The sequence below is a fragment of the Schistocerca americana genome, chromosome 1 (assembly GCF_021461395.2).
Source record: "Schistocerca americana isolate TAMUIC-IGC-003095 chromosome 1, iqSchAmer2.1, whole genome shotgun sequence".
Taxonomy (NCBI): domain Eukaryota; kingdom Metazoa; phylum Arthropoda; class Insecta; order Orthoptera; family Acrididae; genus Schistocerca; species Schistocerca americana.
Genome location: NC_060119.1, coordinates 588,744,101 through 588,765,652, shown reverse-complemented (window position 1 = coordinate 588,765,652; position 21,552 = coordinate 588,744,101). Strand labels below are relative to the sequence as shown.

Here is a 21,552-nt window from a genome sequence, read left to right as displayed (position 1 = left end):
GATCGAGAAGGCGCCGCTGGCAGTCCACTGAAAGGTGTTTCAGCATCTGACAGTGGATGCCATCTGGCCCAGGAGCGGCATCTGGGCAAGCAGCTAGGGCACTGCGAAATTCCCACTCACTGAATGGAGCATTGTAAGATTCCGGGTGGTTGCTGCGAAACGAAAGGCTCCGACGTTCCAGCCGCTCTTTAATGGAGCGGAAGGCCTGGGGGTAATTCGCAGAAGCGGAACTTATAGCAAAATGCTCTGCTAAGCGATTTGCAATGACGTCGGAGTCGGTACAAACGGCTCCATTCAGTGAGAGCGCAGGGACGCTGGCAGGGGTCCGATAGCCGTAGACGCGTCGAATCTTGGCCCAGACCTGCGAGGGAGTGACATGGAGGCCAATCGTGGACACGTACCGCTCCCAGCACTCCTTCTTGCCCTGGCGGATAAGGAGGCGGGCCCGCGCACGCAGCCGTTTGAAGGCGATAAGGTGGTCGAGGGAAGGGTGTCGCTTGTGACGCTGGAGCGCCCGCCGGCGATCTTTAATCGCTTCAGCGATCTCAGGCGACCACCAAGGCACAGCCTTCCGCCGAGGGGACCCACAGGAATGGGGAATGGCAGATTCGGCGGCAGTAACGATGCCGGTGGTGACCGATTGAACCACCGCATCAATGTCATCGGTAGAGAGAGGCGCAAAAGCGGCAGTGGAGGAGAACAAGTCCCAGTCAGCCTTATTCAGAGCCCATCTGCTAGGGCGCCCAGAAGAGTGGCGCTGTGGTAGTGACAAAAAGATCGGAAAGTGGTCACTACCACACAGGTCGTCATGCACACTCCATTGGACAGACGGTAAGAGGCTATGGCTACAGATGGAAAGGTCAATGGCGGAGTAGGTGCCATGCGCCACACTGAAGTGTGTGAAGGCACCATCATTTAACAGCGAGAGATCGAGCTGCGACAATAAATGCTCAACGATGGCGCCTCGACCTGTTGCCACTGACCCACCCCACAGAGGGTTATGGGCGTTGAAGTCGCCCAATAGCAAGAAAGGTGGCGGCAATTGGGCGACCAGTGCAGCCAGGACAAGCTGCGAGACATCACCATCCGGTGGGATGTAAAGACTGCAGACGGTAACAGCCTGTGGCGTCCACACGCGTACAGCGACAGCCTCTAAAGGCGTCTGGAGAGGGACAGACTCGCTGTGCAGAGTGTGAAGGACATATATGCAGACGCCACCAGACACCCTTTCATAAGCTGCTCGGTTCTTATAATAACCCCGATAGCCACGGAGGGCGGGGGTTCGCATTGCTGGAAACCAAGTTTCCTGGAGAGCAATGCAGAAGAAAGGGTGAAGGCTGATAAGTTGGCGGAGCTCAGCGAGATGGTGGAAGAAACCGCTGCAGTTCCACTGGAGGATGGTATTGTCCATGGCTGAGAAAGGCGTGACGGGACGGGGAAGGCAGATTACGCCGCTGGGTCACCTGCTGCCTCCGATTGAGCACCTGTGCTAGTGTTATCCATGGCGTCTGAGGGACCGGCGAGTTCTAGGTCCTCAGCGGACGCCAGGATCGCCACCTCGTCCTCAGACGCAGAGCTGTAAGGTGGCGGTGGGGTGGCTGCCACCGCGAGTTCCTTGGGCTTAGAGCTCTTCTTCTTTGATTTCTCACGCTGCTCCTTGGGTTTAACTGGCTGGGAGGGCTTCACCGATTCAGTCTCCGGGACTGAGGAGGATCGTGAAGCCCGTCGACCAGCTGATTGCGGGCACTTACGCCACTGGCGGTCGTCAGCCTTCCCACTGGTGGAAACCTGGGAAGGGAGGGACCCGAGGGACCCCTTGCGAGCGTGAGAAGCCGAAGAAGTTGGACACTTCTCCGGCTTAGAAGCAGGGACGGACGTCCCTGATGGGGGGGATGGTGTTGCCCCTGAGGTAGGTGGCGCAGGAGCAACCCGGTGGGTAGAGCCCCCCACTGGCAAGGGGGCAGGAGGAGTCTTACTGGTTATCGAGCTGGCTGGAAGTCGTGAAACTGATGGGGCGAGCACAGGTGTTGTAGCGGCGGCGTAGGATGACGTCATTCGCACGGGATGTAATCGGTCGTATTTCCGCTTGGCCTCAGTATAAGTCAGTCGGTCCAGGGTCTTATATTCCATGATTTTGCGTTCTTTCTGGAAGATTCTGCAGTCTGGCGAGCAAGGTGAATGGTGCTCCCCGCAGTTGACACAGATGGGAGGCGGGGCACATGGAGTATCGGGATGAGACGGGCGTCCGCAATCTCGACATGTGAGGCTGGAAGTGCAGCGGGAAGACATATGGCCAAACTTCCAGCACTTGAAGCACCGCATCGGGGGAGGAATATAGGGCCTGACGTCACATCGGTAGACCATCACCTTGACCTTTTCCGGTAACGTATCACCCTCGAAAGCCAAGATGAAGGCACCGGTAGCTATCTGATTTTCCTTCGGACCCCGATGAACGCGCCGGACGAAATGTACACCTCTGCGCTCTAAGTTGGCGCGCAGCTCGTCATCAGACTGCAAAAGAAGGTCCTTATGGTAAATAACTCCCTGGACCATATTTAAACTCTTATGCGGTGTGATCGTAACAGCAACATCCCCCAACTTGTCACAAGCAAGTAACCGTCGTGACTGGGCAGAGGATGCCGTTTGGATCAGGACCGATCCAGAGCGCATTTTTGACAAGCCCTCCACCTCCCCAAACTTGTCCTCTAAATGCTCGACGAAGAACTGAGGCTTTGTTGAGAGAAAAGACTCCCCATCAGCTCTCGTACAAACTAAGAATCGGGGCGAATAAGTGCTACTGCCATCCTGAGATTTACGTTCCTCCCACGGTGTGGCCAGAGGGGGGAACGTTTTCGGATTGTACTTTTCAGCATTAAATTGAGCCCGAGAACGCTTAGAGACTGCTGGCGGCTGGCCGCCAGCGAGAGATGATGTACCACGCTTCATTGCGGGTCATCCGCCCTGATGCCACCTACTCCGACCAAGGGCCCTCCCCACGGGCGCCACCCAGCCACAGCAAAGGCCACCTGGCAGGATGGCCATTGCCGGGAGTCCTGATGCCCCAGGGAGATGGGCATCTACTCCTTGGCATACGTGGGGAGTGAACGGCGCAGGCATCAGTAGAGCGATCCCTGTGTTGTCAGGGGGCTACAACCAAGAGGGTACATGGCGACCCCACCACAACGGACTGGCTACCGTGCTGGATCTTAGGTGCAAAAATGGCCAAGGTCGTCGTCACAGTTAAAAGAAACACTGCAGAGTGCAGCGTGGTAATCGCCCAAGAGATCGAAAACGAGCGGGACACCATTGCAGCGACGAGAAAGACGGCTATAGGTCTAATTGCACGAAGGATACAGTGCACCATGTAAGGTGCCCTTCCCCAATTGGCTCGCTCTTCGGAATAATTTAGATAGATGGAGGTCAAACCCGAGAGGGGACCATCACATAAGGCCGAAACGTTTGAGACTCCTTTTAGTCGCCTCTTACGACAGGCAGGACTACCGCGGGCCTATTCTTACCCCCGAACCCGCAGGGGGGCTGCTCCCCAGGAAGTACCGTTGAGGACACACAGAACACTGAGGGACCACGTACAGCGGGCTGCCAGGTGAGACACGTGGGAGGACCAAGATTGTATCCTATTGAGGAGCAGCCCCAGGAATTTTGGAGTTTCAACAAACAGAAGAGCAACAGGCCCAAGATGTAAAGATGATGGGAAAAACCAATTACACTGCTAGAAATTCACACAAATGGTTTTGTCACTGGAAAACAAAGTCATTGTCAATGCTCCATGAGTGAAGACATTCAGGACATCACTGAAGATGCTGCTCAATGAGACACAACTGTGTAGCAGTGCAATAGATGGCAAAATCATCAACAAAAAGGACGCCAGAGATGGCGAGTGGGAGACAGACCATTATACGGTTAATGGTGAAAGCAAAGAGGATGATGCTCAGGACGGAACCCTGAGGCACACCGTTTTCCTGGATAAAGGTGTCTGACAAAGCAGACCCACACAGATCTTGAAAACTCTGTCTTTTAAAAATTCCTCAACGAAATGGAGCAGGTGGCCACGGAAACACCACGTTTAGAGAGTATGGAGGATACCAGTCCTCCAGCACTGTCGTAGGCTTTCTCCAAATCGAAAAACCTGGCCACAGTCTGGGATTTCCGAAGAAAACCATTCATGACATAGATGGACAAAGGGACGAGATGGTCAACTGCAGAACGGTGCTCTCAAAATCAACACTGTGCAGGGTTAGTAAATTGTGAGACTCGAGCCACCATACCAGCCAGGCAAGAATCATACGCTCCATCACCTTGCAAAAACAGCTGGTGAGAGAGATGGGGCAGTAGCTAGATGGAAGGTGTTCATCCGTACCAGGCTTAGGTATGGGTATGACAGTGGCTTCATGCAAATATCCAGGAAATGTGCCCTCTGCCCAGATGGAGTTGTACATATTAAGCAGAAAGTGCTTGCCCGCAAGAGAAAAGTGCTGCAACATCTCAATGTGTACATCATGTGGCACTGGGGCAAAGGATTGGGATGAACTGAGAGCATGATGTAGCTCCGTCATAGCAAAGGCGGCATTGTAACACTCACAGTTCTGAGAAGAGAATGGTATCACTCGAGCCTCTTCCACTCATTTCAAATGGAGGAAGGCAGGGTGATAGTGGGAAGAGCTCAAAATTTCCATATAATAGTGGCCCACAGTGTTTGAGATAACAATAGGGTCCACGATGTCATTGTCTGCCACCGTCAGGCCTCAAACTGGAGAACGTATCTTGGTTCCAGAGAGCAGTCAGAGGTTGGCCCACACAATAGAGCAGGCAGTGGAACTGTTAAAAGAATTAGTGAATTAAATACAGCTAGCTTTTTTGCTATCCTGAAGAATGTGATGACACTGTGCATGCATCTGTTTATAATGAATGCAGTTTACCATCATAGGATCATGGTTAAAAATGCAGATAAAATGTGTCCGCATGTAAACTGCATCACGGTATGCCTCAGACCATCAAGAGACTGGTACACAGTGCGGTAAGGAGGAAGTGCAAGGAATGGAACATTCTGCAGCAGTAAGGATAATGTTTGTAAGATATTCCACCTGGTCATCACGCCTAGGGAAATCTTGTTCGTCGAAGGTCGCCAGGGAAGAGTAAAGCCACCAGTCAGCCTTAGTAAACTGCCATTTGTTTGTGAATGCAGGTGGCGTAGGTGTCAGCAAACTGATAGCAAATGGGAAATGGTTGCTTGAGGAGGTGTCAGAAAGAATGACCACTCGAGATGATGAGCAAGCTACGTAACGCAGAAGGGTAGGTGCAAATGTGAATAGATGTGCGACGAGTCTGAAAGGAACGTGGGTGCTACTCTGTTAAGGCTGAAGAGGTTAAGTAGAATAAGAAGGTCAGCCAAGAGGACACCTCTCAGGCAGGTTCTGGGAGAACCCAAAGGGGATGGTATGCATTAAAGTCAACGAGCAGCGTAAATGGGTGAGGCAGCTGCCAAAAAAACTGGAGGAAGTCTACCCTGGTGACATCAAATGACAAACAGATGTAAATGGTACAAATGGAAAAGGTCAAGTTAGGAGGGAAAAGGTGAACTACAACAGCTTGAATATGGGTAGTCAGAGAGATGGGTTGACAATGAAAGTCATCCAGTATGAGCAGTGTGACTCCCCCATGAGATGGAATGCCGACTTCAGGGGGAAGGTTAAAACAGACTGGTAAGAAATGCAAAAGCTCAAAGCAGTCGTGAGGATGCAATTTTGTTTCCTGAAGGCAGAGTACAAGTGGACGTTGCGATTCTGAAAGCAGCTGTAAATCCTCTTTGTTGGATTGAAGGCAGCAAACATTCCATTGGAGTAGAGTCATGATGCAGTAAAAATGTGAAGCAGTGTCACCTGGACGGCTGCCAAGTGCCAGTCTGCAAAGACTTGCTCCTGCAGGGTACAGAGGCAGGAGGATCCTTCTCCCTAAGGTCCACTGAAGAATTGGCTTGCTTGGTGCTGTCAGCCTATGGAGTCCAATGCAGGAAAACAGATGGTGGTGCGCATCGGCAACACGGAGGCTGGCCAAGCGAATGTATCAGGTGGCAACAACATCGAAGAGGATCTTGACATCGGCAAAGGGAAAGACTGTGTGTCTTTGATGGACTACTTCGAGCCCTTCTGGTTACAAGAGGAAGACTCAGGTGTTGTTTGGCTGGAGGGATGTAGGAAGTCTTCAAGGGAGTATTCCTTCTGTCCCTTCCAGCCTGTCGGTTGCGTAGCTGGTGACTTCATCCCGGGAGCGAGAGTTTGATTTCTTGTTGCACAGCTGGATGAGGGGACAGCAATGCTACAATGACACTGGGCAATTTCTCAACCTCAGAGCTGAATTTAGGTTCCATGTCTGCAAGCCAATGTCCTACATGGAGAAAAATTGAGTGAGATATAGCAAGAACAGTACTGTAAGTGCCAGATGATAGAATGCATGGCTTGCGACAAGCCAATAACTTGCGAGTGTCTGGGTAAGGAAATTTTTCGTTTACCTGGATCCTGGACAGCCTGCTCATCAGGATACATGGGACAATCTCAAGAAGAAGTGGCATGGTCTTCATTGCAGTTGATATAGTGGGGAGAAAGTGGCAGGCAATCGCCCTCGTGTGCATCCCTACCACAGGTTACACATTCGGATGGGTGTTGACAAGTCATTCAAGAGTAATTGAAACAATGACACTTTTAGTAGCGCCTCGGGTTCAGAATGTTCGGTCGGACGGTGATAACTTCATAACCTGCCTTCTTCATGGATGGAAGCACCACTCTATCAAAGGCGAGAAAATGATTGTGTGGACACTAAGAAGGCATCTACCTTTTCCATAACCCAATGGATGGCAATAACAGCCTGATCAGAGAGGTATGTTTGGATTTCAGCCTCGGTCAGACCATCGAGCAGCCTAGAGTAAACAACACCACAGGAAGAATTCAGAGTTCTACGGCCCCTGACATGAATAGTGTAGCCGTGGAGAAGCAAAGTGACAAGCAGTAGTAGTGCTTGAGAATCAGAACTAGTCTCCAAAAGCAAAGTGCCGTTCTGTAAACGAGAGCAGGTTTCACAGGGCCAGCAACTGCATCAACACCTCTTTGAATAAGAAATGGATTTACCATTGTTAAGGACTGACCATCTTCACTACGTGAAACCACGAGGAACCATGGTGCAGCTGGCAGGGTCTTTGAATCATTAGCCTCATTCGGTTTACATTTCGTACATGTTGGTTGTTAAGATGATTGGCTCATTGTGACAAAATCCCCTATGATTGTCAGCATCTGCAATGGCATGCTTCCAACTGGGGGCCCCTCCATAAGGGGGTGCACCCGCCTTAGGTGACTGTTCACACCTCAGGTTACAACTCTCAAACACCTGACACAGGGACTGATCAGCAATTTGGGAAGGTAGCAGCTCAGGCAATAGCCCCTCCCTGGGCCTGGCCTGTACCAGGGGGTACGTGCAGACCCTACCTGTCGACCCAGGGTTTGGAATTGTGCATTACCGAGTCACCTGTTACACGTCAGACGCAAGGACCGGCATTCAGGAGTGCACAGGGAGGAAGAAGAAAAAGAGAAGCCTCAAATGCCAAAGCAAAAGAAGTATAGGAGAAGATGAACGAAGAAAGGAAAAGGCAATGAAAAACAGTGGTGAGACTGTTCTTAAGTCAGCTACAGTCACTGCAGAACATTCCTGGAAACGTACCTGACATGTTCCCCAAGGGAGGGAAAAAGAACAGCAAGAGGATAGACATGCACCACAGAAGGGAAAAGATGGTTGGTTGGTTGGTTGGTTGGTTTGGGGAAGGAGACCAGACAGCGTGGTCATCGGTCTCATCGGATTAGGGAAGGATGGGGAAGGAAGTCGGCCGTGCCCTTTCAGAGGAACCATCCCGGCATTTGCCTGGAGTGATTTAGGGAAATCACGGAAAACCTAAATCAGGATGGCCGGACGCGGGATTGAACCGTCGTCCTCCCGAATGCGAGTCCAGTGTCTAACCACTGCGCCACCTCGCTCGGTGGGAAAAGATGCTGCAAAGGCTGGGGCCCCAAGGTAGCCAAGCATGAACCTGCCAAAGAGTGGTGGGGCCCCTGGGGGGAAATCCCATGGTGATAATTATGAAGCCTAAAGGCACAGTTTCGATTTGTGGCGACTTTAAATCATCTATCACTCTTCAATATAATGTAGATGTTCATTTGATTCCGCATCCAGAAGAGCTACTGGCTAAGTTATCAGGTGACCAGTTATATCCTAAGATAGCTTTAGCTGCTGCTCATGTATTACCCTTATATGTGGATTCAAAGAGTTTTACAGCAGTTAACACAGCTTTCAGGCAATCAATATAATATGTTACCTCAGAATAAAGCCAGTCTTGGTTGCAAAGTTATTTAGATCAATGACTTGTTTCACAGTTTTGGGGCAACATCAGAGAGTCTATAAAAACAAGGAGCCAATCAATTAGAAACAAACAGTGGAAGGGGCATGGCTGTATCTTGCATGACTACACAGATAAAATGAACTAAAAGTAATAGAAACTTACATAAAAGTAGCTGGATATCTGACCCAACCATAATAAAGCCATGTAAAATGGGAAATGGACACAACAGTAACTGGATCTGTAATACACTCATCATAAAAACACATAAAAAGCAAAGTGGACCTACTTAAAAGAAAAGAAGACACCCAGTGTATCATCAAGAAGGTACAAGAAAGTGGTGGAAACATTTCAACCAACATCGCATGCTACCCTGAACACACCAGCTGACTCTACCACAGTAGTACAGAATAGGGCTACACTTACAAAACAAAAGCAGTATGAGCCACACACAGCACAATGTATGTTTGGCACGCACAAAAATATTACTGTGGCAGATCAAGAAGCAAAGATTGTGTATAGTGAAACAAGATGCCCAAGTGGCATGTGTGACCGACGTAAGGCAAATTTACAAAATACGAAAACTACGTAAGACTATTAACATTAAGATGTATGTGTGCAAAACATGTGATATACTGGCAGTCTTTTTTTCTTTTAACTATGTCCATTTTGCATTTTATGATGGATGGATTACGTATCCAGTTACTGTTACATCTGTTTTCCATTTTGTAAGGCTTTATTATGGATGGGTTACACATCCAGCTACTTTTATACAGGGTGTATCATAATTAATGGCATAAACGCACACAGTTGAAAGTACACAATACTAGAAGCAAAAAAGTCTCAGTAAACGTAGGGTCGAAACTGCATACCTTAAGAGCTACGAGTAATTTTTCATCTTGGATACTGTGAAGCAAATCCCTTCTACTGCAGGCTCTTTGTTTCCATATTTTGGGAACTGATAATATGGATCAAAACAAGAAAAAAAGTCCAGTAAACAAAGCTTGCAGTAGAAGAGATTTCCTTCACAGTATCGAAGATGAAAAATTGCTCATAGCTCTTAAGATATGTATTTTCGAGCCTATGTTTACTGAGACTTTTTTCCTTCTAGTATCGTGTAATTTCAACTATATGTCTTTACACCATTAATTATGATACACCCTGTGTAAGTTTCTATTACTTTTAGTTCATTTTAGCTGCATAGTTGTACAAGTGAGGACCATGCCCCTTCCTCTGTTTGTTTCTAATTGATTTTATAGACAATCTGATGATGCACCAAAAGTGTGAAACCCATCACTGATATTAAATAACTTTGCAAACAAGACTCCTTTTATTCCAAAATAATTTGAAGCTGACTGCTGTAGCACCCTGCCACAAACAAATGAAAAGAAATTTTAACTTTGAAAGATATGAGTGCTACAACAACATTTCAAAAATACATAGAGCAGCCTATAGAGGGTGTACCACAATCTGGGAACAATCTGAATGAAAATCGCGAAGTCCACCCAGTCGCAACAACTCAATAACTTATAACGGCTACCTGAGGGACACGAGAGTGAGTGGGCTTAGATTGAAATCAAGCAAGTATAGTTTTTCTAACCAATAGTTCAACACTTCAACCACGTACTGAGCAAAGATAGTCTCTGGTATATACACTGAAGCAATTAGTAATCTCCTGCACCCAAAAATTTGAAATTGTTTCCGTTGATCTTGAACAAGACAGCTTATTGTGGCATTACACTAAATACTGTGCAGATATCATGATACCTCCTCCAGCTTCTAACAAAAAGTGAGTCAAATCTCATTGAATTCCCACATGTTGTGCAGGATTCTTGAAGGTAGAAAACTGTTTGCCCCGTGCCTGCCCACATTCACATTAGGGAAGCATTTAGTCCTAAAGACATACGCTTTACAGTTGGAATGGGTGCTGTGCTGTCACGTGAGTCCCCACGACAGCACATTGCATCCATATTACTAAATGGCTATTGCAGTTCACAGTTCCAGTTTCAGGTTGCCTATCTAACAGTTTCCAGAGGAAAGAGAAATCACCTTTTTCAATATTTCACATAGTTATTGACCAAATTTAAAAATTTTAAATGCTGTCTTAATCTACTTATTAAGATATATAATCTTATCTTTAAGTAAGACAAGTATTACAGTAAGGAATTGTGTGTGTGTGCGCGCCTCGAGACAGCGTTCCTCACCACGAACATATACCCAGGTTATAGTGCTTCAGTATTTTAGATTGAAAGCATTTAGTGACTTGCAACAAACTTTACACATAATTTCAAACCCATTCTTAACTGTTTCTCACTTACATGCTTAACATCAAATATCTAACACATTAACTTGTTTGTAAAGTATTTAGAAGCTGTTTTATAAATGGGAGTTCGGTTCCTTAAACAATCAATGGTTTACTGGTATGCATCTATAACACTACCAGTGGGACAGGTGACATAGCCAAATAGGAAATGAGGCATTGTCTTATTTATAGTATCAAGAGAGTCAACATTTTCTAGTTTACAACAAAAGCACACATGCTCAGTGAATACAAGCTGTAGTTTTACTTTTTGACCCCCATACAAACCTATCACATAAGACAGTGAAATGACTGCAGTGGTGGGGACCATTTCTGATCAACTACCTTGGTCAGAGACTACCTGCCAACCACTCAAACTACAGAACCAACACAATGTTGTGTCTACCCACAAGTTTTGATTACAAGTTTAACGGGTTAGAGGCATTCTACTTCTACCTCTACAAAAAAATTAGGCACACAAAGGATAAGATCCTCATGGTGGTCCGGAAGTTGGCTGCAGTCACAGATCAGGACCTGATGTTACATAAAGCAGCATGTTACCTGAAGCTCTGATGATCAGAGCACCAGCCCTAATTTACAGAAATTGCACCATAGATGTATTTCTCAATGCACCAGCAACTCAACATCGTCAGTGGGTACTTCTCCGGGCCACAGACAGGGAGACAATCACAACCACATTCCAGTAACACATCCTCAAGCTACTACGTGAGGCACACTAGGGAAGGGGTGGGGTCGAGAATGGAAGTGCTACTGGCAATGCATCAAGTAAAATGGCTGGACACTGACACTATCATTAGTTTGGACTTGCCAAACACCCATCCAAAAGAAGCCTGATCCAGTGCAACATTAATCCCCATTGCCTACTCCAAATCACTCATGGTACCAGATGCGCAGAGACTTTGTAGCTCTATTCAAGACAGTTTGGTGTTAGGTGGTTACTCGCCGATGCTCTCTCTAACTTTCTGCATGTTGATCAGATGCCATCATCATCACACACACCTACAATCTGAGCACTAGTGACAATCTGCACTCTAGAGCAAGTGATACACACCAAAGTATCTAAAAATGATGCAGTTACAAGGGGAATTCTGATCCTTTTGCAAAATTAAAGACATAGTGTCATCCATAGTCATATTCAGAAACAAATCAGTTCATCAGAACATTCTAGGCCCAAGTGCACAACATGATGATGGCAACCTCTGCGGAAAACCAGAGATGCTTCCCCACTTCAGATAGATCCAAATCTAAACAGCGACAGTCCAGTTGAGAAGTTTAATGGCTGCAGGCACCATACCCTTTTTAATCTACTGTGCCCAACCCACCAAGCCCAGCCCTCACAGCCAAAACCATACCACAATACTGCCTCTCTAATTTGGAATGTTATATACTGAAGTTGACACAGTGAAGCAGCGAGCAGACAACTGTACCTCAAGCATCATCACAATAAGCTCCAGTTTGTGACAACTAAGTGATGTTACACCCCCAGTAGGATCTCTTCAGTCCCAGGTAAACATCTGAGACTGCCATCACTGCCAGCTATTCCACCAAGCTGGTCAACTTCAGATATCATCTCCCTAACATCCACTATCTACATCCCCATGCCGTTGACACCAGCATGGCATGTTACAACCTCTAAACATGCCCTTGGGCAACACAACCAAGGTCACAGGCAACAGAGTATGAGTGGCCTACTGATATTGAACCACTGTCCTCAATTGCGAAGACCCAACTCTACCAGAGGAATAATTCTCAGTTTAACTGAACCTGCTGTATCCAGCAATTCAGACCGAGACTACATACTCATTCCCATAACTGGCAGCTCCACATACTAGCATAAGGTTGAGAGTAATCAGCAATAAGCTGGAATAAGCCTTCTCCTCCTGCATGCTTACCAGATACAGTCCAGCTACCTTTCTGCTGATAATCTATGCTGACTGTTCCTGGTGTTTTTGGATTTCTAACAGCATTATGATGGATTTGGCCTTTAAAGAAAGACCCACAGTGTTCATCTTGTGTGTAATCACAGCCAGCCAGAAGCTTCTGTTTTGTGTCGAACTCATAAGCTGTACAGAGCTTCTAACCAGTGTGTGTTCAAATAAAGGGAATGGCAACCCGGTTCCAACAGAGCTGTTAGTGGGATGGCTGTCTCCCCTGCCCACTAACATAGCTGGCCCCAATTCTACCCTGAGCATTATGAACCCTTTGTGCCAGTTAATGTGGGGATGGTTTTAATATTCTGCCATTTCAGTTATATGACGACATACCTGTACAGTGGTTGTGATTATATTTGAACCACACATAGTTCCACATTCACCAGCTGCAATTCCAGGGTCACGGCAGATACATTACTTAGGGATGGTCATTATCCCTCTTCGGGAGGGTTGGATTGGGTTATTTGGGGAAGGAGACCAGACAGCGAGGTCATCGGTCTCATCGGACTAGGGAAGGATGGGGAAGGAAGTCGGCTGCGCCCCTTGAAAGGAACCATCCCAGCATTTGCCTGGAGTGATTTAGGGAAATCACGGAAAACCTAAATCAGGATGGCTGGACACGGGATTGAACCGTTGTCCTCCTGAATGCAAGTCCAGTGTCTAACCACTGTGCCACCTCGCTCAGTCCTCTTCGGGAAATAAATACCAGGCAGATTAGCAATTCATACCTGGTCATTCATTACACCCATTCTTGAAGCGACTGTTACCTACTTTGTTGGAACCAGGTTTTGATTTGGAACTCCAGCTGTACTGCATATTATTGTGCAAGGTAATTCTAGCTTTGTTCACAGGCGCTAATTTTGATCCATGTTACATGCTGTCTTAAACATTTGCTCTCTATGGCCCTTTCAGTCAGTGACTTTACTTCGGTTTTAATGTCCACACACGAGAGGGTTCACAGCAAGACCTGCACCATTGGCGTTGAGCTGTGACACAAATGTTCTCAACTTTGTATTTCTGTTTCTACTCTCAAAACCCACCTACCTGCCTGTTCCCTCTACTCTAATAAAATAAAAACATTCTTGTCAGTGGATAATATCTCTCCATCACTTCTTTTTTGTGTCAAACAAAGAGCACGAAAACCTAATTTCTAGGAAGCTCTTTACATATAACTGAAAATGTGCCACAGCTTAAGTGAAGATGTACCACAGCTTCCCCCATGTCTCAGTACTCTCATTTTCCCAAGGATGCTTCTTTGGGTCAGTTACATACGATGGAGGTTGAACATTCAGCAAGAACAACCGCACTGTAATTCTTCAGGCTTTCCACGTGATCTGTTGACATTCCTGAGTTGTTGGGTGTACTGCCAAATATCTTAGTCTTGTTTGAAGTATATTTTGGTGGTGTGACTAGTGGCCTTCATCCTGATGATCAGTCTCAGGTAGCACCTGATAAAGGTGATAAGTCGCATCATTGAAATATCATGCAAAGAAAGCAATAGTATCTGGCATTAAACTCAACAACTGAAGACTGTTGATAACCATATTGCTCACAACCAGCCAACCATCTATTAACAAAACTTATTCAGCACACTAACAAACTACGAATTGTCTGCATCAGCTATTGCAAAATCTGAACTTTCCCCATTTATACTTAAAACTTCCATGAGGAGCAGGTTTCAAATCATTTTCCAGCTGTCCAGAAATAAATATTTTTCCTAGATCATTCCATATGAATGCTGGGTTGGTTCCTTTGAATCCTTACAATCTTTTCCTAAATACCAGTATTATTTTCAATTATCTCAATGCAAAGTATAAGCAAAACTAAATTTCTTATTTTGTCTTTTTCCAGTAATTAATGAAAAATCTAATATGAAACAGAATAATTCGATCACAGACATAGCACAGGCGTGAATAAAAGGAATTCAAAATGAATAGTAATAAAATTTGTGTGTGTTGCATTAGTCATGCAGAATTAAAAATTAGAATTGACATTAACTCATACCCACTCATCAACCCTGTATACCTGTCGTCTTGGGCTGCCACCAATACCCTTGGTAACGACTGAACTCCTCTTGCATGACATATGAAGGAATGCCGGCACTAAGTGGATCTTCAGCCAAAGTACGTCCACCCTTATGTGCAAACGTCAGTCGGTTTGTAGCACCTAAAGCAATTTATTATTCAGTAAGTATATTTGGCCTATAATTTCATTACCAGTATTAACAAACAAAATTTATGTTTAGGTGAATTTTTATACAGGTAGACCCCATTATACACTGATTCGTTATCTGCGTTTTCGCATATACGCCATTTTACATTTAAGTGCAGTACTGCTATCTGTTAATAGTACATAGAAGTTGTAAAACGGTAGTGTATCTCAACGTGCATCTTCTGCCATGTTTGTCAAGATGTGAATCTTCAGTTCAAGTCGGTAGAGTTGGTTGCACTTGACAAGTTTCATATTTAAAGTTTGGTTTAAAACAAAGGAAAGATAGTGTACCTGTAGAGGGATAAAACTGTCTACGGTCGCATTCAAGACAAACAAAGTTAGAAGTTTTGGATCTCTACGAAAAGTGTGAATGTATTGTTGACGTACAGCATGCTGTGGGGCTTAGTGAATCCACTGTAAGAATTATTCATGACAATACAGAATCAATTCAAAAAAACTGCTCAATGTTCAACTGTTCAGTCTTCAACTAAGTGTGATGAGAGTGACAAAATCTCATTTGGAGGCAATGGAAGGAATGGAAAAAATGCTAGGCCACTGGATTGAGCACCACAACCAACAGCACATGTCACTCTCTGGAGCTGGTGTTCAAGCTAAAGTCAATAGCTTGTATGTAGATTAAACAAAAGATGATGATGATCCAGCACCTTTCTCAGCCAACTCAGGTTAGTTTGATTGTTTCAAGCATCGTTTTGGCTCTCACATCATTACAATGACAGGACAGGCAGCTGCAGCAGATCCAGTTGGAGCCAGTTTAAACAAACTGTGACAGGAAAGGACTATCCTGTGAATTTTAGAAATAAATGCCTAGGTATGCACATTCATTCCTATTGGAGAAAAAATAGCCCCTGGATTTAAGGCTACCAGTGACCAATGTATCCTTTTCAAAAGCAATGCTGCAGGGTATTGCAAATTAAAGCCACTTTTGATCTACCATTCTAAAATTCTAAAGGGTTGTGACAATAGCAAGCTGGGAGTTTACTGGAAAAGGAATAAAACAGGGAACGACTTCTGATATTTTTAGTGATTATTTTGTTTATGAACTGAATAGAACATTGGAACCACACTATGAGAAAAAAAAATCCTTTCAAAATTCTCCTCCTCCTTGATAATGTTCCCAGCCACCCAATTTCAGTTATCGATTCAAATGGCGAAGTCCTGATTCTGCCACCGAACATTACATCCTTCCTGCAACCAATGGACCAGTGAGTTATTTCTTCATTCAAGGAACACTATCTGTTTAAAACTTCCTGCAGTGTCATAGAAGAATGTGACTAGAATGACAAAATTACCATCAAGGTTTACTGGTGATAATATTAAGATGGCAACTGGTGTTATTAGAGGCATACGGACTGACATTTCCACAAAATGTATGAATGGTGTATGGAGGGAACTGGGATGATGCCATGTCAGTGTTAGAATATGAAATGGTCAGTGATATCACCATTGCAGTGAGAGTACCAGTATTATTTTGTGCTTAAGTGTTAAATTTTTATGTGTACAAATTTTGCATGAAAATGCTTTTCAGAAAGATGATAAACAGTTATTCTTGGTTAAAATATTAAGAAACTCTTGTATTTTAAACTTAATAGAAGAGTAAACAAAAACCTAACCCATATTTTTTATTAAAAAAATGGTACTATTTACTCAAATTTAGTGTGAGAGGCAATTCCACAGAATGTAACTATCATGTATAACTGGATTTACCTGTACGTATAAAATTAAAGCACAAAATATTTAAATAGTATTCGATTTTACATGCTTTGGTAGAAATCTAATTTACTAGACAAACCTTTAATTTTGTTTCCTTAACTGCATTTTAAATATAAATAAGCCAAGGTTTCTGTTTTCTTTTTCAGGTTTCAAAGTTAATGAAATCACTACAGCATACCACCCTCATCATCATATTTTACAGAGTAACAGTCTCTCTACCTACTTTGTCCAACCAGTTCTATATTTCATTATTTGATGGTTTACATATCCTTGGGTCTTCTTCAATACTTCAAACAATCATTTCCAGCATCTTTCACCTAATATTTAAACTTCAAAAGTGTTTGTCATCTATCTGTTATGCCTCAATATATGGAGGCAAAAAGTATATCTTCCCTTTTCTATGTCTTTGAAAATTTGCCTCTCTCTAGTTCAATTTGTTTAGGATCCCTGGTTTTTTCCCCCTGTTTGTTCTGGTCCAATCTGCTCTAATTACTCTCCTCCACATTCATCTTTTTAAACAAATTGTTCACCTCTCACTTTCATATAGTGCAAGCAGCAAACACAAGCCTTTGTCTGTTTTCTTGCGTTTGGTTTTTAAGAGACTTCTCTTGTCTGGAATGCCCTCTAAACAAAGTAGTCATCGTTATCATCATGAACAGTTTACAACCAATGGCTAGGACTGTTTTGCAAATAACCCTCTTCATTTTACTCCATCCCCCACCACTGTCTGCCACAACTTTCACAACCTCACATTTTCTGTGAATACTCTTCTCCACTCCTTTCAGTCCACTATCCCTCAGCCTTCATCTTGGTCTTTTGCTTTGGAGCCTCAACTAATGCATCTTCCTTGGTATTCTATTGCATGCCATTCTCTTTACAAGAAGTGGGAGACTTCAAAAAGTAACACACATTACTGTAGCAGGCCAAGTAACTTTTATTGGATGCTGGACTACACTTCACAGTGACACAGATACATGACACTACTTTTCAACAAAGTCACAAAGCCTTTGTAAAAAACAGATGGAACATACCACTAATTGTTCAATTCCTCAATGATGGAAATCCTATCCTTGGTCACAGGGTCATTCAATAACTGCTGTGTGGATATACTCATTGATGGAGAATCTGTGATTGCTGTAAGTCTGTTCCTCGATTGCCAGGACATTGTTCTTCATGGTCAATGCCAATGGGCTTCCTTCCTGATCAGCATCCCCCAAGTCCATGCAGCCTTGGTCGGATTGTTGGCAGCATTTCTCTCCAGCTTTACTTGACATTGTGCTTGGACCATATACCACCAGAATTTCAAGGTGAACCTGTATGCAATTTAGACATTTTGCCAATAAGAACACTGCTGTTTCCCATACTTCAACTTTGGAATAAGTTTCCAGCTGCTGCACAATTTCATTCACACACTGTGATGCACCTGTTAACTGTATCACAGCAGGACTGCATTTGCAGGGAACCCAAACTTTCACTCTCTTCTCACAATGTGCCAGTATTTTGCATGATGAACTTAGCTTAGCACGACATGTGTAACTTACTTTTTGAAGTCCCCTCATATATACCACTTAAGCCATCGTGACTCCATCCACTCCTATAAGGATATTTCCTCGCTATCTCTCTGATTTCTTCTTTTCTTACCTGTCCATCCTTGTCACTGCCGCTCTGCTTCTGTGACATTTCATTTTACAGTTTTAAGTTCCTTTTCTTCACTATCCAACTTTCAGAAGCTTATGTCAGTACAGACAAATCATCGTGCTCCTGACACTTCTCACGAATACTACTGCTTACCTGTCTCCCTCATTAACTTCCTCACTATTTCTTCCATTTATTTCCAATATGCTTGCAAGATACTTGAAGTTGTCAATGTTTTTCAGCTGCTTCCCTGCCAGCACGAGTGCTAGAGTAGTCCTTCCTCCTTCCTGATCATGACCATGAACTCACTCTTTCTCACATTAAATTTAAGTCCATATATTCCAATAAACTCTGCCTATGCATCTCCTTGCTGCTGAAGTTCACCTCCCTTATTCCATAAAATGCCATATTGTGATGATGATGATGATGATGATACTTCCCCACTGTTTCTTAAGTCATCCATGACAAACACAAAAGTAAGGGAAAGGTGACTTCCATTTAAACCCTTTCTTCCCTTTAACCAATCTCTCACCTCATCACCTATTTAATAAACCTTTCACTTACATTGGACATTGCTTTCATTCTATCAATTGCATATTTTTCACTTTTGTTCTCTAAGGCTTTCTGTACCTTACTGCCATACACATTGTTATACATCATCTCAACTTATAGGAATGCCAGGAGCTTAAGTTGTCCATGCTATAACGTTTTTGCTGTAAGCTGCCTTACAATAACTGTTTTACAAAAACTCATTTATTTGACAAATCATTTTCAAAATTAAAACATCGTCAAATAGGGTCCAAATCAAACAATGGAAAATTCAGGATGAAATGTAACAATATTATGAAAAGGAAAGTTGCCACTCACCATATAGCTGAGATGCTGAGTCACAGATAGGCATAACAAAAAGACTGTCACAAATAAAACTTTCGGCCATTAAGGCCTTCATCAACAATAGACATCACACACACACACACACACACACACACACACACACACACGTTTGCGCGCAAAAGCAACTCACACACACGACTGCAGTCTCAGACAACTGAAATCACACTGCGAGTAGTGGGGATGGTGACGGGGTGGGGGAAGGAGGGGGCCGGGGGGGGGGGGGGGGGGGGGGGGAAAGGGGGGGGGATAGTATGGTGGGGGTGGCAGACAGTAAAGTGCTGCAGGGTCCATAAGACATAATGCACTCGTCCCAACATTTTGCCTTTTGTGAAAACAATTTTACTGTAAGTTACGCTGTTCAGTGTCTCCAGCAATATTTATTTATTAATTGCTTCTTCTATGCTTTGAAAAGACTTCCTTTTCAGATAACTTTTCAATCTTGGGAATAAAAATAAGTCACGGGAGGGGAGGGGGGTGCAGGTCCAATGAGTGGGGTGGGTGACAAACAGTTTTCATTTGTTTTCTGGCCAAAAACTGCCTTACCTTCAATACTGTGTGTGCAAGGGTGCTGAAAAAGCCAATCTACAGATTGTCAAATAAAGGTCTTTTTTTCTCACTGCTTCATGTAATTGTTTTAGCACTTGAAGGTAGTAATATTGGTTAACTGTGGTACTGTAGGGAACACATTCACAGTGGTGATCCCCTTGATGTAGAAAAAAAACAAACAAAAGTGTCTTCAAATGGGATTTCACCTGCCCTGCTTTCTTTAGATCTCTGTGATGGAGTCTTCCACTAACTAGACTGATGCTTGGTTTCTCGGTCATATCCATAACATCACAATTTGTCACTTGTGATGACTTTTGCATCAAAATCCAGATCAGTTTCTAACTATCCTTTCACTTCCCCTCACATGCACTACCAATTGCCTCTCTGGTTGTCAGAAAGCACACACAGAATAAATTTTGCTGCAACACATTTCATTTTCAAATCTTCAGTCTTAATTCATTGGCATAAATTCCAGGATATTCCAGGCATTTCCATGAATTTACTGATTGTTCTCTGACAATCAAAATTGATCAAAACACAGATTTTTTTCATTGTTCATTCGGGAAGTCTTGGGATGTGTCAGTCATGATTCATCTTCAATTAACATTTGACCATTGTTAAAATGAAAAAACCACTCATGAACTCTTGTCTGGCCCAAAGCTTCCTCCCCATATGCTATCGGAAGCATAAGGACAGTTTCTATTGCTGATTTCCCTTACAAAAAAAAACAGTACCTGATGTTAGTGTGTTGGTATTTGATGTCTGCACTACAGTGTCAGGATGACAATAAACATTATACAGCAATGCTGAATACAATACAGGGTGTGTTGGCACCTGTGCTGTCCCAAGAAATTAGCCATGGCACAAAATGCTTTAGAAGATGGAGACAGAATTTTATTCTATTACACCTACGTTACCATAGTGAAAGTATTTGTGGGACAGCAAGAAATTATTGAGCTTAGTCTATCAGAAAATGTTCTCAATAAAGACAAAATAATTTAATTGGATAGATGTGTGTGTTCTGCCACTGCTCAGTGAGTAGAATTTTCTCTCTCCAATTAAATTATTCTGTCAAAAATTGTTTTCATTGTTATATCTCAACAAAGACAAATACACACAACAAACACAGTACAACTTGGGAGTCAATGTCTATACACATTCTCTGCATGCCACTGTACAATGCATTACAAGACTGAAATGGGTACAGCGGACATGGAGGAAAAGAAACACTGTCTTTCTTTGAGAGTTACAAATTAGTAAAGAAAGCTCTGTAATGCAACAGATACAGATAAAGGTAGTATGAGTACAACAGAAGAACAAATCCAATGAAAACAATTCAACAGCAGACACATAGCTGAAACACAACACTAGCAAAAGGTACTGAGACTTAGGTTAGTACACATAAAAAAAAACTATAAAGAAAAGAATTCCAGAAAGAGCAGAGTTGACAACTAGACGAAATGGGAAAATTATAGGCACCAAAATATTTTACTTTGTATTGAATCAAATAGCCATGAAATACAAAAATGAACCTTCAAAAGTCAAATAACTTGTGCATTTCTATATAGAAATATGAACTAGATCGTATACAGCAAAGAAAGATTAAAATAATTATTACCTGTAACAGCATGTGTAACCCAAATATCACTGTGACAAACATATGCAACAAGGTCTGGATTGGTTGGGCATATCATAGGATTTAATTTTGCACCACAAGGATTCATTCGTAGCTCGGATGGAAATAGAGGACCATTCTGAAATAAAAGAATTTCCCAAGGTTAAACATTAAAACTATCAGGGCAAATAATGAAATCAAGAGTTATTTTTATCAAAATACATAAGCAAATAGTTTCATATCTTTCTTACTCATATGTAAGACCAATGTTTTC

At 43.7% G+C, this 21,552-nt stretch overlaps 1 protein-coding gene across 4 annotated transcripts in view; it reads right to left on the bottom strand.

The window, feature by feature from the left end:
- Window positions 1–21,552, bottom strand: part of LOC124606741 (dipeptidyl peptidase 9) — a 203,407-nt gene that overhangs the window by 147,345 nt on the left and 34,510 nt on the right. For all 4 annotated transcript variants that reach the window (XM_047138778.1, XM_047138786.1, XM_047138796.1 and 1 more), the window contains 2 exons: window positions 21,282–21,417; window positions 14,672–14,812 (listed from right to left, as the gene is read on the bottom strand). In XM_047138778.1, coding sequence (XP_046994734.1) covers window positions 14,672–14,812; window positions 21,282–21,417 — 277 coding nt within the window. The remainder of the gene's footprint in view (window positions 1–14,671; window positions 14,813–21,281; window positions 21,418–21,552) is intronic.